At 39.2% G+C, this 19,024-nt stretch overlaps 3 protein-coding genes across 5 annotated transcripts in view; 2 read left to right on the top strand and 1 right to left on the bottom strand.

Annotated features, from left to right (window-relative positions):
- The window catches only part of LOC117571944 (exostosin-1), an 83,519-nt gene that overhangs the window by 53,640 nt on the left and 10,855 nt on the right, over positions 1 to 19,024 (top strand). The window lies entirely within an intron of this gene.
- Positions 6,623 to 11,617, bottom strand: LOC117571945 (lamin-C). Of its 3 annotated transcripts, XM_034254439.2 has the most exons (5): positions 11,470 to 11,617; positions 10,674 to 11,111; positions 7,983 to 8,577; positions 7,116 to 7,921; positions 6,623 to 7,047 (listed from the first exon to the last, which is right to left on the bottom strand). In XM_034254439.2, the coding sequence occupies exons 2-5, from the start codon at positions 11,078 to 11,080 to the stop codon at positions 6,927 to 6,929; spliced, it is 1,929 nt and encodes a 642-aa protein (XP_034110330.1). In that variant the 5' UTR covers positions 11,081 to 11,111; positions 11,470 to 11,617; the 3' UTR covers positions 6,623 to 6,926. The 3 variants fall into 3 exon arrangements, with proteins under 3 accessions (XP_034110330.1, XP_034110331.1, XP_034110332.1); XM_034254440.2 differs by lacking the exon at positions 11,470 to 11,617 and having other exon boundaries at positions 10,674 to 11,266; XM_034254441.2 differs by lacking the exon at positions 11,470 to 11,617 and having other exon boundaries at positions 7,199 to 7,921; positions 10,674 to 11,264.
- On the top strand, positions 16,374 to 17,386 carry LOC117571947 (cathepsin L-like). Its single transcript, XM_034254442.2, has one exon. The coding sequence runs from the start codon at positions 16,389 to 16,391 to the stop codon at positions 17,373 to 17,375; it is 987 nt and encodes a 328-aa protein (XP_034110333.2). The 5' UTR covers positions 16,374 to 16,388; the 3' UTR covers positions 17,376 to 17,386.

Below are 19,024 nucleotides of genomic sequence, written 5' to 3'. Positions count from 1 at the left end.
TAGCAATAATCAATTTACAGTTACGTCTACGTCTATGTGTGTGTGCATGTGTGTGTTAACCAAATGAAAAGCAAATATTTGGCATGCAACGTGACCAGCTTGAAGTTAGGCAACCGCACAATAACAATTGGATAAGCTCCCAGAAATGGCCAACACACGCACCAGATGCGCCACAGAAATCGACAGAGGAATCAAGAGAGAGCGAGAGAGAGAGAGGGATAAAGAGTATTATTGTTAACATGTCAACCCAACCAACAGCTGCTGCTCTTCTTCTTCATTCTAGAAACATCGTTTCTAATTGGCAGCTGGACGCACGCACTCGCAGGTGGCTCTGCGTGCCCTGATTTATGGCAAGTGCCAAACTCATTTTCACTCCATTATTATTATTGCTTGGCCTTTTATCAACCATGCGATAATTGCCTTTCGCATTAAGAGCTTTTGCTGCCAGATTAAATGGCCTTATAACTGACTTCAAATATGCTCACAATAACTCAACAAATTCCACATTCACATTGATTCATAACGAAAACAATAAACAATTGTCTTGTCTTGTCTTGTGACACTAAACATTCTGATTTTGATCAAGTGCAGTAAACAAACTGCGAATCAGCTTGTAAATCACTTTATTATTCGAAGCATTCACCTTTGGCCTTTGCTTTCATATATAATATTAATTAATAAAGCTCTTAAAATGTCTTGCTCTTATTTCTTAACTACTCTAAACACACATTTTATGGTCAACAAGCCATTTATAATCAAATATCATACAATTTTGTTTCCTTTTTCTTCAAATAGTTTCAATAAGTTTGGACTGTTGCTAGAATTCTTTGGATTCCTCCAAATTAGCTTCACATCCACATGACTTCTAAATTTTAAAGTTTCGAATCTGTTTTTGTTTTAGTTTCTATATATTCAATCTTTTCAACATTCTGTCTTCCGATTAGTCTTTTAAATTTAGTGCAACGCTTGAAAGCACATCTTTTTAAATTTTGATATATTTCTTGACTATAGCAATACAAATCACGGAAACAACATTTTAATGAAAAGATCCATTTTTTGTCTCAATCGAGATTTGTTCATTGTGAGGATCAAATGGTCACTCATTATGATTTACACAGATCGCATCTATATTCCAACAAGTTTAGTGAAGTGTCGTACTTTCAATCGACGATTTATTCTACTTCAATTCGATGATTTTGTTCATCTTTAGCTCGGTATTTCTCGACTTCAATGCTTTATAAACTCTCTTTGAAAATAATTAACCATTCATGTGCTCTTGTTTTCAACAGACACAACTCGCATCTGCGATGTTTTTATCATTCAAACTAAATAAAAGCACAAAAACGAACTTTGAGCTGTTTACATAAGGATGTTCAATAGCTAATGGATATTATGAACTGTAATTTTGCATGTTTATCAAGCAGCTTAACCTAATTATAAATAAAACATACAAAATGACTATAGCCAAACATAGAAAGGCATCTGCATTATTAACATATATACAAACATTTATGACTCCTTAAATTCTCTTTCTTTTTTACTTAAAAAACTTCGATAACTATTAACTTCATTGACAATTTGTGACCTTGCAACCTTTCAGTCAACATTAAATTGACACATATTTGACTTTTTTTTGCTACTTGTATATACATATTCGTATATCTTTAATGAATGCAAAAAACACTTAATTGTCAAAAAGAAATTTAGAAAAAAAAGAAAAGAATTTTATACGTTTTTCTTTATATAATTTAAAAAATATTTATATTTTTGATTCCTTCTGACAAAGTTCTTTCTCTACCTGGCTCTTTAAAAATCTCTTTTATACTTAAAAGACTTTAATGACTACTCGTATTAACTTTTTTACTTAAAACACTTCATTCATAATTTGTGGCCCTTTTTTCCTTTCTATTTGTTGGATTTTAATATCTTGCTGTTATTTTTTAATTAAAGTAAAATACACTTAATAGTCATTCAGAAATTTAGTCAGTTATTCTTCAAATAGTTTCAACAAATATTTATGTTGTTCCTTTCTCTATACTAAATCCATTCTCTAACGCACTTAAAAATATTTTTACTTTACGTAAAGACTTCATTGACAATTTGTGGCCTTGCAACCTTTCAGTCGACATTGGCTTGACACGATTTTCACATTTTTTCGTTTCCTTATTGAATGGATATTTGCAGGAATTTGAATAAAAATTGATGGAAATAGCATTTATGACTCTCAGCGGACGCATTCCAAAAAGATGGAATACGATGCATTTGCAATGCTTTTAGCGAGCATTTTTCTTGGCCAAAAGTTCACTGGGCATTATGTCAAATGCAATTGCAGTGGAGGCAGCACCTATAGCTAATGCACGCAACACTTTCTGTTTGCCACCATGCCACACACAAGCATGTGCAGCATGTTGCAACATGCAGCTCGCTCCCTCTTGCTGCTGCATGCACCTTTGATTTATGCGTCGCGATTAAAAAATGAATTGTGGCATTTTCGACAGGGAAAATGGTCACGCCCCGCCCATCATTTTGTTGTTGCTCAACGACGGGGGTGTTTGCATATGTGTGTGTGTTTGTGTGTGTGGCACGTGCGGCACGTAATGCTCAGCCCTTTTTTGCATATGCCAGAAATGCAGTCTGTGTCAGCTTTTGGTCAGCATCGCTCCATGGCTCTTGTGGCTTTAATATGAAAAAAGTTTTGCGCATATTTGTTGAAAAATAGTTGACGTGTGCTGCCTGATCCTTCGGCTGCTGCATGCCTCATGATGCCGCTTGTCTGCTGACTGCTGATGCCTGCGGCTTGGCAGACTGCCCAGCGTGTCCTGTGGGCTAGAGTCACGTCACAAACTCAATTTATGCACAGACAGACGGAGATGGCAGAGAATGCTGGAGCTAAAATTATAGTCATATGCCTGGCAATTTGTTTTATTAATAAAACGCATATCAAAAGTGCAAAATCCACTCGGCAACTTCGACATTCAACATTCGCCGCCACGCCACGCCCCACGTGTCCTTTTCGAGGCGCATTCTGTCTCCGTCTCGTTTTTTGACAGGCAAATCACGTCGACAGGCAGACGACGTTGCCTCCTCCTCCACACGCCTCTAACGCCGCCCGCCTAATAACCTTTTAGTCTAATAGCTTAACCCAAACAGAGACACACACAGACACACACACACACACACACACACGCACACACAGACGCGAGCATTGCGCTGCCTGGGGGATTAGAGCTGAGTGTGACCGGCTTTGGATTTCACACAAAATCCTTTACGCTTAAGACTCATTCATGCAGCAAATTGATTTAGGCATAAACAAGCTGGAGACCCAAATTATGCGAGTGGCAAATAATTTTTGCTGCCTCAATGTGTTTTTATTTTTGTATTTCCCATCAGCTCTCAACTCTTTCCATTTTTGTTGTGCTGTGTTGTGTTCTGTTGTGGGCGTTGAACCGCAGCTGGCAGCCAGCAGGGAATCAACCCTTTCCCCCCTTCTCGCTTTGCTGCTCCATCTCGCTCGCACTTCAATTAAGTCAACAAACTAACAACAACATGTGAAGGAACAACAGCAGCTGATGCTCTGTTGCTGTTGCTGTTTCTGTTGCTCTTGTTGGTTATGCAAACATCAACAGCATTCAACAACAAGCGGCTGGAACGGAAAAGGTGGTCAGAAAGGGTCACGGAAGCAAGCCAAAGGACTTGGGTGTCTGGACGAAAAAACAAATTAAGCAGTTATTTGGGGTTTTACTCGATACCCTCACACACACACTCACACATAGAACCCTTCGACAGTTATCCCTGCCATTTAGTATTTGGGGGGAAAATAAGGCCGCCTTCATTAAAGACCCAAGCGATAAAGACGAACGAGTTAACTGCTGTTAGCAGAAGACAACCATAATTAAGTTATTTTCCAAGTTTTCACTTGCCTTCGCTGCTCTTATGGGGATTATGTCGAAGCTTTTAGTATAGTTTAGTCACCAAAAAAGTTTCTTATTGATTATTGATTACTTTAATTAATAATTAAGCATGCTTTCAACTTTTACTCTCCAAGCACATACAGCAGACAAATTGTCAAGTACATGCATTAATTGTCTGTTGGATTTGATTTTATTTTGAAATCTCGTGCCAAGCAGCTTTCCATCTATGTAGTTTTGCTGTGGCTGATCCAAGGATTTGCATAATTTTATTATACTTCTTCTGTGCTGAACTTTTAGCCGAAACCCAAAAGTCGAATACACAATAAGCCCACACACACACACACGCACACACAGTCACACACTTTCGGTTGTTGCTACCACAAAGAGGTCATTCAAAGTCCACTTACCAACTTAGTTGGCCAGCCGACAACTGTCGACTGCCCCTGCCAAAATCTTGGTTTAAGCCTAAAAGTCGCTATTGAATGGGTGTATGTGTGTGTGTGTGAGTGGGCGTGTGCGTGTGTGCATAGCTGTTGTAGTGACCGATAAGCGTGTGGTGTGCACTTAAGTTGCACAGTCACCAGGGCAGCCCGACGGACGCAGCCAAATGTTAAAGTTCGAAAATGGCCAGAAAACCACAATAAGCTCAAGATTTCCCAACGCCCACAACAAGCTCTCTCCCTCTCTCTTTCTTTCTCTCTGTGTCTGTCTCTTTCCACTTCAGACAACTCGAGATATGAACTCTTGACTGGAACTGGAACTATCGTTGTTGTTGTTGTTGTTCGTATTTTGTTTATGGCCAACGCCCAGTGCACTTTTACCCAGCAGTCCAGCTGCGGGTTAAGTTAGTTTGCGCAAAAAATATGTTGCATACTTCTAGGCAGCTGTCGAAAAAGTATCCGAGAGTGAGAGAGAAAGAACTCTTGTCACATACTCAACGTTTGTGTGTCGCTGAGATTTGCATTTCAAAGCATTTGTGAACGCTGTCAAGACCAATTACGACAACACACACATGCTCAGATATAAGTATATATGTATGTATATATCTGTATAGTTGTATACAATATATATGTGTACTTGTGCACCTGCATAGTGGCAACAACTTATTACTTTGCCTAATCCTATTATGCGCATGCAAACGTGCGACAAGCAAGAACTTTTCCTGCAACTACTTTGAAGTTGAACGCCTCAGTGGCTGCCTTTATCTTGCCACCTCACTCATCCACCCCCCTTCCTTCCTCCTTCCTCCCTCAGTCTGTTTGTCCAGCTGTCTGTCCATTCATTCCATTGAATCGTGCGTTCACTCAAGCGCTGCTAAGTTGTCTTAGTAGCCATCCATCGCCATCGCCATCTCCATCGCCAACGCTTTTGCCGCCGTTGCCAATGTTGCACTGCAACAAAAATTGAACAACACGATTCTTTTATTTATTTTGAGTCGCATCACAAATTTGCAATCATTTCGTTTTGAAAATCAGCATCGAACAAATTTGTGTTTTACGCTCATAAAATTCTAAAAAAAAAATGTTGACATTGATTTATGAGACATTCGTGTTCTTTAAGTATTTCAATCTATATCTTGCAAAATTCGAAAATATTCAAATATTCTTTGTTTATTTTTGTTTTTATTTTTTTTTTAATTTAAATAAAATTTCTGTATTGAAATTTCTAAAACGAAATGGATATTAATTATATTTATTTATGTTTGCTTACTTGCTGTTTAAGTTTTAAATTTAATTCTGAGGTACAGTTGTCAAATTTGCTGTGAAAAAATATTTAAAATTTCACAGGCAGCAACAAGAGTAAAATACGTCATTTATATTTTAAACCTGTTGCTGTTTATAACAAAAAAAAAGATTATAATAATTAAAAGAAATACTCTTGAAATTTCAACAATGTTTATCGCATTTTATTATATATTTTTCTAAAATGAGTTTTTTGTGTTGGAATTAAATTTAACTACAGAGCAACTTATCAACAAAAAAAAATAGTTTGTGGCCTACAAAATTTACTGCTTGCAATCAGCATAAATTTAGTTAGTTTAGTATAATCTCGGCATGCGATAATCGCCTTAATTTATTTTGTTTTCAATATTGATATTTCATTAAATACCGAAGCAAAAAGACAACGCAGCAGTTTATCAACTGCAAATCCCGGACTCCTCTTAAGTTTCTTGACCCAAATCCTTGGCCAATTTTCGCACTGTGCAAGCGCACACACACACACACACACACAGACAGAATATCCATCTATCGTTATCCTTGGGTGCAAGTTCTATCTGGCTGCTTGTTGTAGTTAATTTCACCTGCTTACTGTCCATTTTGCTTTGAAGCGAGGCGAAGACGGAGACGAAGACGAAGACAGGGACGAAGACGAGGACAAATTCCGCGACAGCAGTTGAGGAGCTGAGGCAAGTTTCTTGGCAAAATCTTGGCAAACGCGAGTTAAGCTGATTTTCCTTGGGTGCCGGCAAAGTTTTCTCCTGGCAAACTTGCAAACTGCTTGGCAAAATGCTACCTGAGCCATTAATTGAATTCTGGACATGTTCGCAAAAGGCAGAAGCATTTCTTCTCTCTCTTTCTTCTCCTTCTCATCCTCCTTAGATTATGCGATTTTCGATATTAGTTTTGAGTTGTAGGATTTTGTGTTTGTTTTTTGTTTTTTTATTTTATCAAATGCATTTCTACCATTTAAAATTACAACAAAATTAAAACTGCTGCAAACATATCTTAAGCATATTGAAAAGAGTCTTGTAAAATCGGACAATATTGTGTTGTACATTACAAATTGCATTGATGATGCATATAAAAGCAGATTCCAAAGTGTATCATGTCTTCACTTCTCCTCCTCCTCCTCTTCCTTCCATCTGCTGCTGCCTTCGAGCTGCTAATCCTATTCTTTCCTATGAATTGTTGACTATGAGAGTATGTGGGTGTGTGTCCATGTGTGTGTGGATGTGGCTGTGTGTAGCTGTTTGCTTGAAGTGCTTCCTCTAGAAGAGCAGCGAGAAGAGACTCCTTACGCCAGTGGAGCCAGCTCCGGAACCGAGGCCAAACCCGGTGCTGGGCGTTCCGCTGCTGCGATGACGCGATGCATGACTGGAAACGTTTGCACGGACACGGTCGTAGCTGGCAACATCCTAGAGAGTAGATAATAAATAGATTAATCAGGGCGATGGCAACGAAATGCTTTCAATTGATTCCGTACTGGTCGAGCACAAACTCGAGATGTCTGCAGTGGCGGCAAATGTCACACGTGCCGCATGTGTTGTACATCGACAGGATTCTCACCTCTTTGTCGGCGTTGGCCAGGATCGAGCGCATTGAGTTGGCCACCGGCCACTTCTTCTTCATCACCAGATTGTTTGGTGGATCGTGCGCACTGCCAGCGTCCACCGACCAAATCGTCACCGTTGCGCCCCCGGAGATCTTTGAGCCGCGCGAGAACTTGAAGGCAAGCTCCTCATCGCCAGCGATGCGGGTCAATTGCCAACCCGTCAAGTGGATCTCCTCGCTGCCCTTGTTGTGCAGCTTGATGAAACGACCCGCTGTATCGGCCTCAATGATCTCGAGATCACCCTTGGCTGCCGCATTCACCGAGTACTCGGACAGCGTGCGATCCTCGCTCTCATCGATCACCGTGCGACGACGCTTCACAGCACCCGAACCCGAAATGCCAGGAGTAGCCGAACGACGTCCACTGGGCGTAACACGACCCGACCGGGAGCCAGCGCTGGCTGTCAAGTGCTCCGATCCGCTGGCAATGCCCGAATCGGTGGTGGGACGTCCCGGTGAGGTGATGTTCAAGCGACGCTCCTCGCCGTCGAGCAGCTTGTCGTAGGCGGCCAACTCCAAGTCCAGCGAGACCTTGATGTCCATCAGGTCCTGGTATTCCTGCAGCTGCTGGGCCATCTCATCGCGCAAACGCTGCAGATCAGACTCCAACGAAGCAATGTACTGATTGTGGCGTTGACGCTCCGTGTCCAAGAGATTCTCCAGCTCGCGAATGCGTGCCTAAAAGGTGAAGCAGAGGATTAGTAAACGCAGACGAGAGGCATTCTCCTCTGTTACTCACATTCAGCGCATTGTTGGTATTCTCCAGATCATGCAGCTTGCCGTGCAGCTCATCGACCTTAACGCGCATGAGACGCATCTCCTCGGAGGCATGGAGCGCACCTTGCGAGGCACGACTGGCGGCCGCCTTGAGGTTCTGTATCTCGTTGTCGTACAGCAGCTCGATCTCTTCGCGATTGCGCGCCATTTGTGCCTCATACTGATCGCGCAGCTCTTGCAGCGATTGCTGCAGCTTAGCCTCATACTGACGCGTCAGGCGGCCATCGATCTCGCTGATCTCGATCTGGCGACGCGAACGCGTCTCGGTCAGCTCCTGTGAGTGCACTTGCTCCTTGAACGCCAGCTCCTCGCGCAGACTCTGGTTCTGATTCTCCAGATCGACACGGGCCAATGTCTCGGCCTCGAGTTGTTTGCGCAGATCGTCGAGCTGACGACGCAAGCGATCATTTTCGGCTGACAATTCCCTCAGCTGATCCTCGGCCTTCTTGCGATCCCCGAGTGCCGCATTGTATTTGCCATTGACTTCATTGTAGCGAGATTCATAGAGACTGGCGTTGTTCTCTGCGACGGTGGCTTCCTTCGTCTTTTTGTCGAGTCTGTGAATGGAATGTTCCGAAAGGGGGAATTAGTAATTGTGCCCGTTTTTTTTGTTGTTATCAAGCAAACATGTGCTTGGGATGTGACGTCATCAACTGATTCACATGCGATCGCTGTCGCTCTCTTTCTTTCTGTCTCTCTCTGTCTCTTCCGATCTCTTCGTCATGCTTTACGCGCCAACTCTCTCACGCTCTCAGTGAATCTTTGATTTCGTTATTGTATCTAATGTATTATTCATCTTTTGAGTTTCTCTCGGTTGTTGCCTTGGAATCGTCAAATGCCATTAGCATAAAGTAGCTATGCTATTTTCTGCCCAACATACTAAACTATCTAAGCAATATTTCCCTTCTTATCTCGATCTCCCTCTCTCTCTCTCTTGCTCTCTTTTTCACACACAACTAATTTATGGGCAGAGCTACTTCAAACGTTTTATTTTCAATTGAGCTAAAAACAAACTTGTTTATTTCACTAACAAAAATTCCACCAGCTACATATATCCACCAAATAGAATGTCGTCGTCAACTCTCGTGGTCTGCACGTTTATAGAATGCTTTTGTTATTGCTAAATTTAGCAGCTATAAACAATGCATGGCTTAACATTCCAATTGATTATTTGCCATTATTATGCGATTGATAAATCCTATGGCATTCTAATGATTGAATGATTCAAATTACACAACTCATTAATATAAAATTCAAGTATTTTTCGCACACTCTTTTAATGTCTTTCTTTTAAGTGTTGTAATAGATTTTAGTTATAAATAAAGTGATTAAAGGTGCGACTACAATTTTTGCAGCTAATAAATTGTGTAGTACAGAAATAGCAACAAACTTTCCAAGGTTATTCTCCGTTCTTTGGCGTGCGTGTGAGTCGACAAATTCCCCCCACATTCTCCACCCAGACATTCATGACAGCGGCACATAAATAAAAAAAAAAAAATAATTCTATGAAGCGACCTAATTTCGTAAAGATTTTCCTTTTTGTTTGTTTTGTTGTGAAGGCAGCAAAGTGGGTTAATTATCAAAAGAACTTTTTTTTTGTGCAACTAGCCCAATAATTGGTCAAAAGCAGAATTCTTCCAAATGTGTGTATGCATAATTGAAGAAACTTTTTTATATGCTTCTAAATAGACCGATAATTTTATTGCTGTAAATTTAAAGAGCGCATTTTCTTCTTTTATCGCTTCATTCTAATAATCCAAGATATATTTGCTCAACATTTAGCAGCACCAAATATCACATATCAATGTGTAATCTCTACTAAAAAATAAATATAATTGCCCGTACTTTATTTAATACCCTCTCTAACCACTATAAATACCGAAAACACAAAACAAAAAATAAATATAGCCTGATGATAACAAATACGCAACATTCCTAATTTGTTGACATCATGGGCGAGGTGGTTGGGGGCTCTGCGTTATTAGGCCCACAGAGAAAACAAAACACAAAAAATAAAATAAAACAAACCGGTATTACATTTGGAAGTCGACATTAATGGGACAACATTACAAACAGAACCCAAAATGTTGCGCGCTATTTTTGGAGTGCATGACATCATGATATACAAGCAGATGAACATAGCTACATCGATATGTATGTATGAAATGTTTTCATTCGCTTTTGTTTTCATTTGCAACCTTGAAAGGGTTTAGCCATTGCGTATACGCACTGTGGAACGGTTTATTGACATTTTGCTGTGCTTGTTAGCAGCGCAGCAGTATTTGGCAATTGAACCAAGTTATTAATGTACTCCCAGAGGTCCACATAAAGTCGCTTTGCTTGACTCGTTAGACTTGTTCGCTTTTGGAGGCTTCTCGAAGCTCAAATGTAAAAAATAAACAAAACCCAGCAAGAGAGCGATAGAGAGAGAGAGCGTGTGAGAGTGCAACTGCCATATGGCTGACTGACTTCGGTATGACATCAGCAGCAAGCATGCTTCTCTCTCCGTCTCTCTCTTGCACTCACACACACACAGACATGACATCATTGCGAGCGGCAGCAAGCTTTGCTAGCTGATAAGTGAGCTTCGAGTTTCTGTTTCGGTTTCGGTTTTTGTTGTTGTTGTTGATTGGTCGGTTTTTTTGTTTTTTACCTTAGCTTCAAGTCGTCGTTCTCCTCCCACAAACGCTTGATATCGATCTCCAGCTTGGCCTTCTCCTTGGCGGTCTCATCGAGCAGCTTGCGTGCAGCGGCCAATTCCTTTTCATAGACCGCCTTAATGTTCGAGGTCTCACGATTGACTGTCTCCTGTGCAATGTGCAACTCCTGGGTCAGTCGGCCATTCTCGTTCTCCAGATTGCGCATGCGATCAATATAGCAGGCGAGACGGTCGTTCAGATGCTGCAGCTCAGCCTTCTCCTGGAGGCGTGTCGTCCGCGTGGGACTGGTGGGACTTGTGGCACCAATGCGTCCACCCGATGACGTCGAGGCGCCACCGACTGGTGTCGATGTGGAAGCGCGAGAAACGCGTGTGTTAATTGTAACGCGGCGTCCGGACATTTTGTTATATGTGGATTTGATACTTTGATTACTGTGGAAAATTGAGGAACGTTTTAAGTACACAAAAAATAGTATTTGACTTTTTGTCTATAAGTCAGCGTGATATGTTTAGGTTTCAATAGTTCTCGTCTTTAGTTGTAATAGAGTCTAGACGTCTTATTCCGTTCGCTGTTGAAAAATTACTGTACGTTGTGGCCGGTTGGGCGCTCGCACGAAAGCGGCGCACGTCATCATCGACGAAATTAGTAGTCGACGTAGCAGTCGCAGTCGCGGTCGCTGCCGCTGTCGACGACGCCGCTAGCGTTGCCATTGCCATAGCCATAAACAACAAGTCTAAACAACAACAGAAACGCAGCAAGAGACACTGTGCTTTGCTCTCTCACGCTCACATGTTCAAGCTGCTTGCTTGCACGCTTTCTTTTTTTGTTGTTTCTAGATTTGTTTGTTTGTTGTTGGAGTCCGAGAGAGCCGCAAATAGAAAACACAAATTCAATGCCAGCACAAAACTAAAGCGTAAAACACGTTGGCTACATAATTTGCATTTGAAAGTTTTTTTTTTTTTAGTTTAATGTACGCACACTAAGGGTGTTATTATATGAAACAGAATCTCAAAAATAAATGTAACACTTCAATCAGATTGCTGTCAAAATGTTCTTATGAGTGATGCAAGTGCAATTATAACGTTATCGATATTATCGAAGTCTTTGCAGTATTTTTGTGGATATTAGAATTGGAAGTTCATTGAACCGATAGATTGCAACTATCGAGTATGAGTGTATCGTCGATAAGCCAAAGCGAAAGCTTAATTATATATCGAAATTATGAAATACGTGCGATTAAAAGACTTATTGACCACCCCAACTATTTAAGGCAATATCAACTTGTCATAAATGAAATATTTATTGACATGCTGTTTGTTACTTACACACACGTACTCTATGTACATACATGTAGGTCTTTACTAGGGAACTTCAGCGACAATGGCAATAAATAAACAGCACTCACTCGCTCTCCTACTTTGTGTTGCTCTCTCTTTTAGTAAGAGCATGTGTTGTTTTCAGCGGTCGCAAATATTTTTATAGCCGGCAAACATTTTTGCACGCCAGCCACATACTAATACACCTGTCACACACATCCACACACACACAAGCAGATAGTGCCGCTTTACTTGCTCTCTCTTGGCATTTGCAATTTGGCATGGCAGTAGTTGAGAGAACGAGAGCACTCTCTGAGTGACTCTACTATTGTTGTTGCATTTAGCGACAGCTGTTAGCTTGAATGCAAAAAAGGGCTTATCAGTTATGTGCATGCATGTGACGTCATCAGCTTGAAAGCAAACAGCAAGGCAGAGCAAAAGCAGCTGACCTTAAATTTAAATGAGAGGCCGCGACGCTGTCGCCGACAGCAGCAGCGACGTCGCGTCAAAGTTAGAGGCGCTTTGACAGCCTTTCTCGCTCGCACATTCAAGTGTGACGTCATCAAATTATTTTTAATTATAACGTCGTCGTCGTTCTCGGCGAGCTTTCTGAATATTAACATACATATCTGTATCTGAGCTTCCCTCTTGCCAAATTATTATGCTGCTCAAGCGTGTGTAATGCGGGTACAGTTCGACTTGGGCTAATTAAGCTTAATTAAGCGGTGTTAAATAGTTATTCTTTTTGTTGGGGTTTAAAATTGTTTTTCTCGTTTTTCGTTTTGCTGTTTTGCTCTTGCTTGATTTGCTTTGTGTTTACCATTTTCTTAAAGCTTATTATGCTCCCTCTAAATTTTTTTTGTGCTTGAATATTTTCGTTGAAAGTGGAATTTGTGTCTTAACTTGATTAATTACAAAGAATTACATTCAGAAATTGATAAGATTTTGCGCTGCTCTCTAATCGAAAGATCTCTGAAAACATTGACAATTCTATAGCTTTCGCGTCCTCATAATAATTGTAGTTTTTAAAGTTGACGACATTTACCTAAGACTTTCTCAATTATTTGAGTTCAAGGTATTGTATTTCTTCGCCATAAAATTAAAAATTCAAATATCGACTTTACCTGAAGTTAAATACCATAATAATAGGCTTCAATGTCTAAACTAGTTAGAATTATTATAGTTTTTGGAGTTGAAAGAATTGTAAAATAACTTCTGGCATGTACAAACTTTTCATTTGTATCATTTAATAAATGTAAATAAAACCATCTATAAACAATTATACTGCTTAAGATACAGATACAGTTCGACCATGAAGGAAAGCCTCTTTCTAATAATCTTTGATATTATATATTTAAAAACAGAAATTATCAAAAAAAAAAAAAAAAAAAAAAAAATTGTTATTCCTTCATTAATTGTGGTTTACCAATACAAGAAACAATATTGCTCACCCCTATATTATTAATGTATACTACTTTATTTATAGCCGCTGCGGTTTTATATTGTACTCTATCCATTGCCCATATTAGGCCAAATATTTAAAAAGTGCATTAATCATGCCACTATTTGGTACTATATAAGGGGCACTTAGGAGGTGGCAGTCATCAGTAAGCAAAGCAAATCCCTTCCAAGAATTCGCAATTGAATTCAAATTATAAAATGAAGGTGACAATATTAGTCGTGGCCCTCTTGGGCATTGTTGCCTGCACGGTGGCAAGAACGCTTAACAACGACGATTTGATTTGGGAAGCATACAAAATGAAATTCGACAAGGTCTACAAGGACGAGTCGGAGGATCAGTTGCGTAAGATGATTTTTGAGGAGAATTTGAAAATTATTAACGATCACAATGAGCGTTGGCAGTCTGGGGATGAAACCTACGAAATGGGATTGACTGAATTCAGCGACATGTTGGACAAAGAGTTCAGTGAAACTCTAGGCACAGATGATGACATGGATGAGGATGAAGATATGGATGAGGAAATTCAGTCTGGGGATGAAACTTACAAAATGGGATTGACTAAATTCAGCGACGTATTGGACAAAGAGTTCAGTGAAAATTTAGTCGCAGATGATGACATGGATGAGGATGAAGATGAGGATGAGGATATGGATGAGGAAAATCAGTCTATTGATGATTTCTACAATAAATATAACCTCCAAAGATTACCTTTTTCTGTCAACTGGACACGAGACGGTGCCGTCTCTCCAGTTGTGAACCAAGGAAACTTTAATAACTCCTGGGCCTTTGCTGCAGCTGGTGCCGTTGAGAGTCGTAATTTTTTAAGGACTCTCAGAAGGGTTATCCTCTCCAAGCAAAATCTGATTGATTGCAGTAATGCCAAGGATGCTTTTAATGCTTTCAATTACATAAAGAACCAGGGAGGCATCGACACTGAAAAATCGTACCGTTATCGTGGTGCCAAGCAAAGGAAGTGTGCTTTCAAGAAGAAAAACATTGGCGCTAGAATTTACGGTGTCCACAATGTGCCTCGTGGCAATGAGACTGCCTTGGCCTGGAATGTTGTCGACGGTCCAGTTTCTGCTGTCATTTCGTACTCAGCGATCAAGAACTACAAACGAGGTGTTTACCAGACTCCTTGCAGAGGCGGATTGGAGTTTTCGGTTCTCGTTGTGGGCTTCGGAAATGATCGGGGAGTGGGAGCCTATTGGATCCTCAAAACCCCGTTAGGTACGAAATGGGGCGAGAAGGGTTATATGAGACTTGCTCGTAACAAAAATAATCTTTGCGGTATCGCAAACAAAGCAGTCGTTCCTCTTGTGTAAGGAATTGAGAACTCTATAGATCTCTTAAGACATTGGGTAATAACCATATCAGTTAATAAGAAAATATATTTTTCCAATATTTTGAGAAATTTTCTATCATATTGAATTGGATTATATTTATAAAGTACCCAAAAATTATAAATCTTAATTTTTACGAAAAATTAGTAAAAAATAAATATTATCACAAAAATAAAATTGTATTCTATGTATTTATTATTAAATAACAAGAGATCCAATAAATATCATAAAAGTAAAATTGTATTCTATGCATTATTGAATGAGTTCTAGTAATCACAGAAAACTTTCTCTGCGTAATCTCCAAATTTAATATAGTCTTAAAAATATCAGTGTCCATACAGACAGACGGGCAAGGCTTTATCGTCTTAGTTTAATTGTTTAATTAAAAAAAAATTTTGAATTTAAATTCATATATTCTTTTTTTTTAATGATAAAAGCTAAAACTATACCAAATTAATATACCGAAAAATACTAAAAAGTATAGCACATAGTATTTTTGGAATATCGATATACTACGAAGATCATAATATACCATAGAATACAAAATATACCAAAATATCAACCAAAGTAACTAAAACTCTACAGCGACAGCCGTGGATAGATTTAAATCCTAAAGTGAATTCTGGTTACATACATTTGCTGGAGGCTCAAAGTTATAATACCCTTCTTCCCGATTAAGAAAATTTGTTTTCTACAGAAACGATAATCCATATATCCATATACATGAAGTTCTTGGGCTCATTAGTTACTCTCTTGTAATTACATGCTCAGTCTGATGAACGACTATGAATACATCGACTCAGCTATTGTTTACATATTTTTTTGTAAAGTAAATTGCATGGAAGTAGTTTAAATCAAGAGTAAAGTATATAACCATCTTGTATTATGAATATTGACGTCATTAGCAATTTTATTTAAATGCTCGGCATGCTTCATGAGAGCAGCAGTTATTTGTGATTAAGGTTCACACTTTTGGAAATTCCATTCCTTATTGTCGAGGGGACACACTTGGTTCGTCTTTAGCCAAAGCGAAATACAATGGTAGTGGAAAGCATGATTGCAATCCCCCCAAGCCACGATGCACTCCTCGCTGTTTTCTGGCGTCTGTTTCGCCTGACACTCGACGCAAGAATCCATGATGTGATTTCGGCAAATGGCACAGTTGTCTACAACAATATCCCAAGCCCAAAGCGCAATCGCATTCCACTTATTCACCTTGAAGCGTTTCTTTTCGCCACTGCTGCTGTTGGTGGAGCTCTTTTCGATTTCTTCCATCTTAGTCTATATAATTCTACAAAATAATAACTTAACCCTTCGGGTAGCTGGTATAAAATGAAATGTGAATCAAAAATATTTCCACTAAAATTGAAGATATTTCGAGCACTTGGTAAAATTTGATTGCAATCGACCTCTGGCCCGTATTTTAAGGTTTATAGGGGATAGTCTTATTCACTTATATTTATAGAAATTAAACTCATATTATTATAAGGGTAATTCACTTATGATCGGAGTATAAAAGTGACTACGTAAGAGCGGGAACTTATTACTCGTCAGTAGAACGCATTTGAAAAAACACGGAAAAACAAAATGAGAGCTCCAATTAAGATTGTGATCCTTTTTGCAATAGTTTCCTGCACTGTGGCAAGAACATTAATCAACGAGGATTTGTCCTGGGATGCCTACAAAGTGAAATTCGACAAGGTCTACGAGGAAGAATCCGAAGATCAGTTGCATAGGAAGATCTTTAAGGACAATAAGAAAAACATTTATGACCACAACGGGCGTTGGCTGTCTGGTGATGAAACTTACGAGATGGGAATCAACCAATTCAGCGACATGTTGGACGAGGAGTACAATGAAGCTGTAGGCGCAGAAAACGACACTTACAATGACTCTGGAGACGTTGAATATGAATCCTCCGACACTTTATATAATATCTTGAATCCATCAATACCGCCATACGTCAACTGGACAGAAAAAGGCGTCGTCTCTCCGGTTGAGAACCAAGGACACTTCAACAACTCCTGGGCCTTTGCTGCAGCTGGAGTCGTTGAAAGTCGCCAGGCTATTAGAAAAAGGAAAATGGTGGCCCTCTCCAAGCAAAATCTAATTGATTGCTGTTCTGCCACGAAGAATCGCATGTCACGCGCTCTTGTTTGGATAAGGAGAATGGGAGGCATCGCCACTGAGGCATCGTATCCGTATCGTGGCATAAATGGAAACTGTGTTTATAACGCGACCAACATTGGTGCTAAGATTAAAATAATCATACAAGTGCTGCCTGGCGATGAGATTGTGTTGGCCATGAATGTTGCCGAAGGTCCAGTTGCTGCTGTCATCTCGAAGGAAGCCATCAAGAACTACAAAGGTGGCGTATTCAATAGTTCCAAGTGTGGCGCCAGTCCAGATTTTTCAGTTCTCATTGTGGGATATGGTTCTTCTAAGAAATTGGGAGACTTTTGGATTATTAAGACTTCACTGGGTTCCAAATGGGGAGAAAAGGGTTACATGAGACTTGCTCGTAACAAGAACAATCTTTGTGGCATCACAAACAGGGCATTCTTTGCTTACTAACTAAGCAACTGAGCAACAACAAATTGTTAAAACTAATAACATAAAAGCAGAATAATAAAGTCTTTTTGTTTTCGATTACTTTTTTTTGTTTTTTTGCTGCATATTAAACAAAAAAAAAGTAGCCACTGATTCAAATACGATCGCAATATCTTTGCATCAATGTCAACCCTGAAATGAATGCTTGCCTCTTCTTGGTTTTTGTTTTCTTGCATAAGCAAAGTTTTCTTAGTGGCTTTTCTAATTTGTCAGTGAATACTGTGAGATATCCCCTACATATTTCAAATAAATGCAAAATATTGAAATATACCAGAACAGTACTAACATATACCTAATTAAACCAGCGAAAAAGTTATAAAAACACACCAATAGCAATCAAATTTTCAATGGGAAAGTCTTACAACAGTTTTATACTTTATTTAGACCAAATGCATCTGCTTCAATAATGCAATTCAATGATTCAATTTAGTGATGCAAGTGTTCACATCAAAGGTGAAAAAGTAAGCAAACTCATGCAGGAAGATGAAGAATATCAAAGCAAATAGAAACAAGTAAGAAAGCTACAGTCGAGTGTACTCGACTGTAAGAGTGTACTCGACTGTAAGAGTGTACTCGACTGTAAGATACCCGCTACCCATTTTGAATAAAAGAAATATATTTTGCGGTATTTTTCTCAAAATATACCGAATATACTACAAAAATACTAAAAATATGATATACCGAATGGTATATTTGGTATATCGATATAGTACCGCATTCAAAATATACCATAGACGGCACAATATACCAGATTGTCAGCCTAAGCAACTAAGACCCCTAGTAAGTAGGCGTTTTTGGCATACAAAAGTATTTCTTTAATAACTTCAACAATTTTTATCTGATAGCAACCAAATTTCATCAGGAATCATAACTACTATAGTAGTTATTGTTATTGTATATATAATTCGCAACTCTAGCTTAAAAATTAGGTTGTTATTTGATTTTTTTGATTGGGCGGAAGTGGGCGTGGCAAAAATTTGAAACTAACTTGATCTGCGTGCAAACAAATGCTTTCGAAAGAAAAATTACAGCTCTATCGCTTATAGTCTCTGAGATCCAGTGTTTCATACGGACGGACGGACAGACACACAGACGGACATGGCTAGATCGTCTCGGCTGTTGACGCTCATCATCAATGATGCGGCTCCATTAGCCGTGTTTTTTATGTGGTGGAAGATTCAACTTAACGGAAATTTTTAATGATGCATCCCCTTGTAAACAGGGCATTAGAGTCGAGCACACACTAATCTAAATTTCTAAATTGTTTTTGCATACTGCTCATTGTACATCTTACTGCACTTTCGATTATAGATAGCAAAATAGTCAAAGCAGCTGACTAGTTTTATATAAAACTTAGCTTAGGGTTTTTTTAATGCCTAAATTCACATTGAATCAAAAATTAGATTCCATTGCAGATAGAGATGTGAAACACCGCTCTTTTTATGTACCTATTCAATTTGCTTTAATTTTTGTGAATTTTACTTTCATTTCACCATCAGCAATCAGTACAAATATTTTTAAATATAAAGCAAATATAAATATATCAACCACAATGACTCAGGCTGATATTACTTGTGGTAAATCTAAAAAAATAGACTTCCAACTCAGAGTAT

This window comes from Drosophila albomicans, chromosome 3 (genome assembly GCF_009650485.2).
Source record: "Drosophila albomicans strain 15112-1751.03 chromosome 3, ASM965048v2, whole genome shotgun sequence".
Lineage (NCBI taxonomy): Eukaryota > Metazoa > Arthropoda > Insecta > Diptera > Drosophilidae > Drosophila > Drosophila albomicans.
This window is presented reverse-complemented; position numbering and strand designations above follow the sequence as displayed.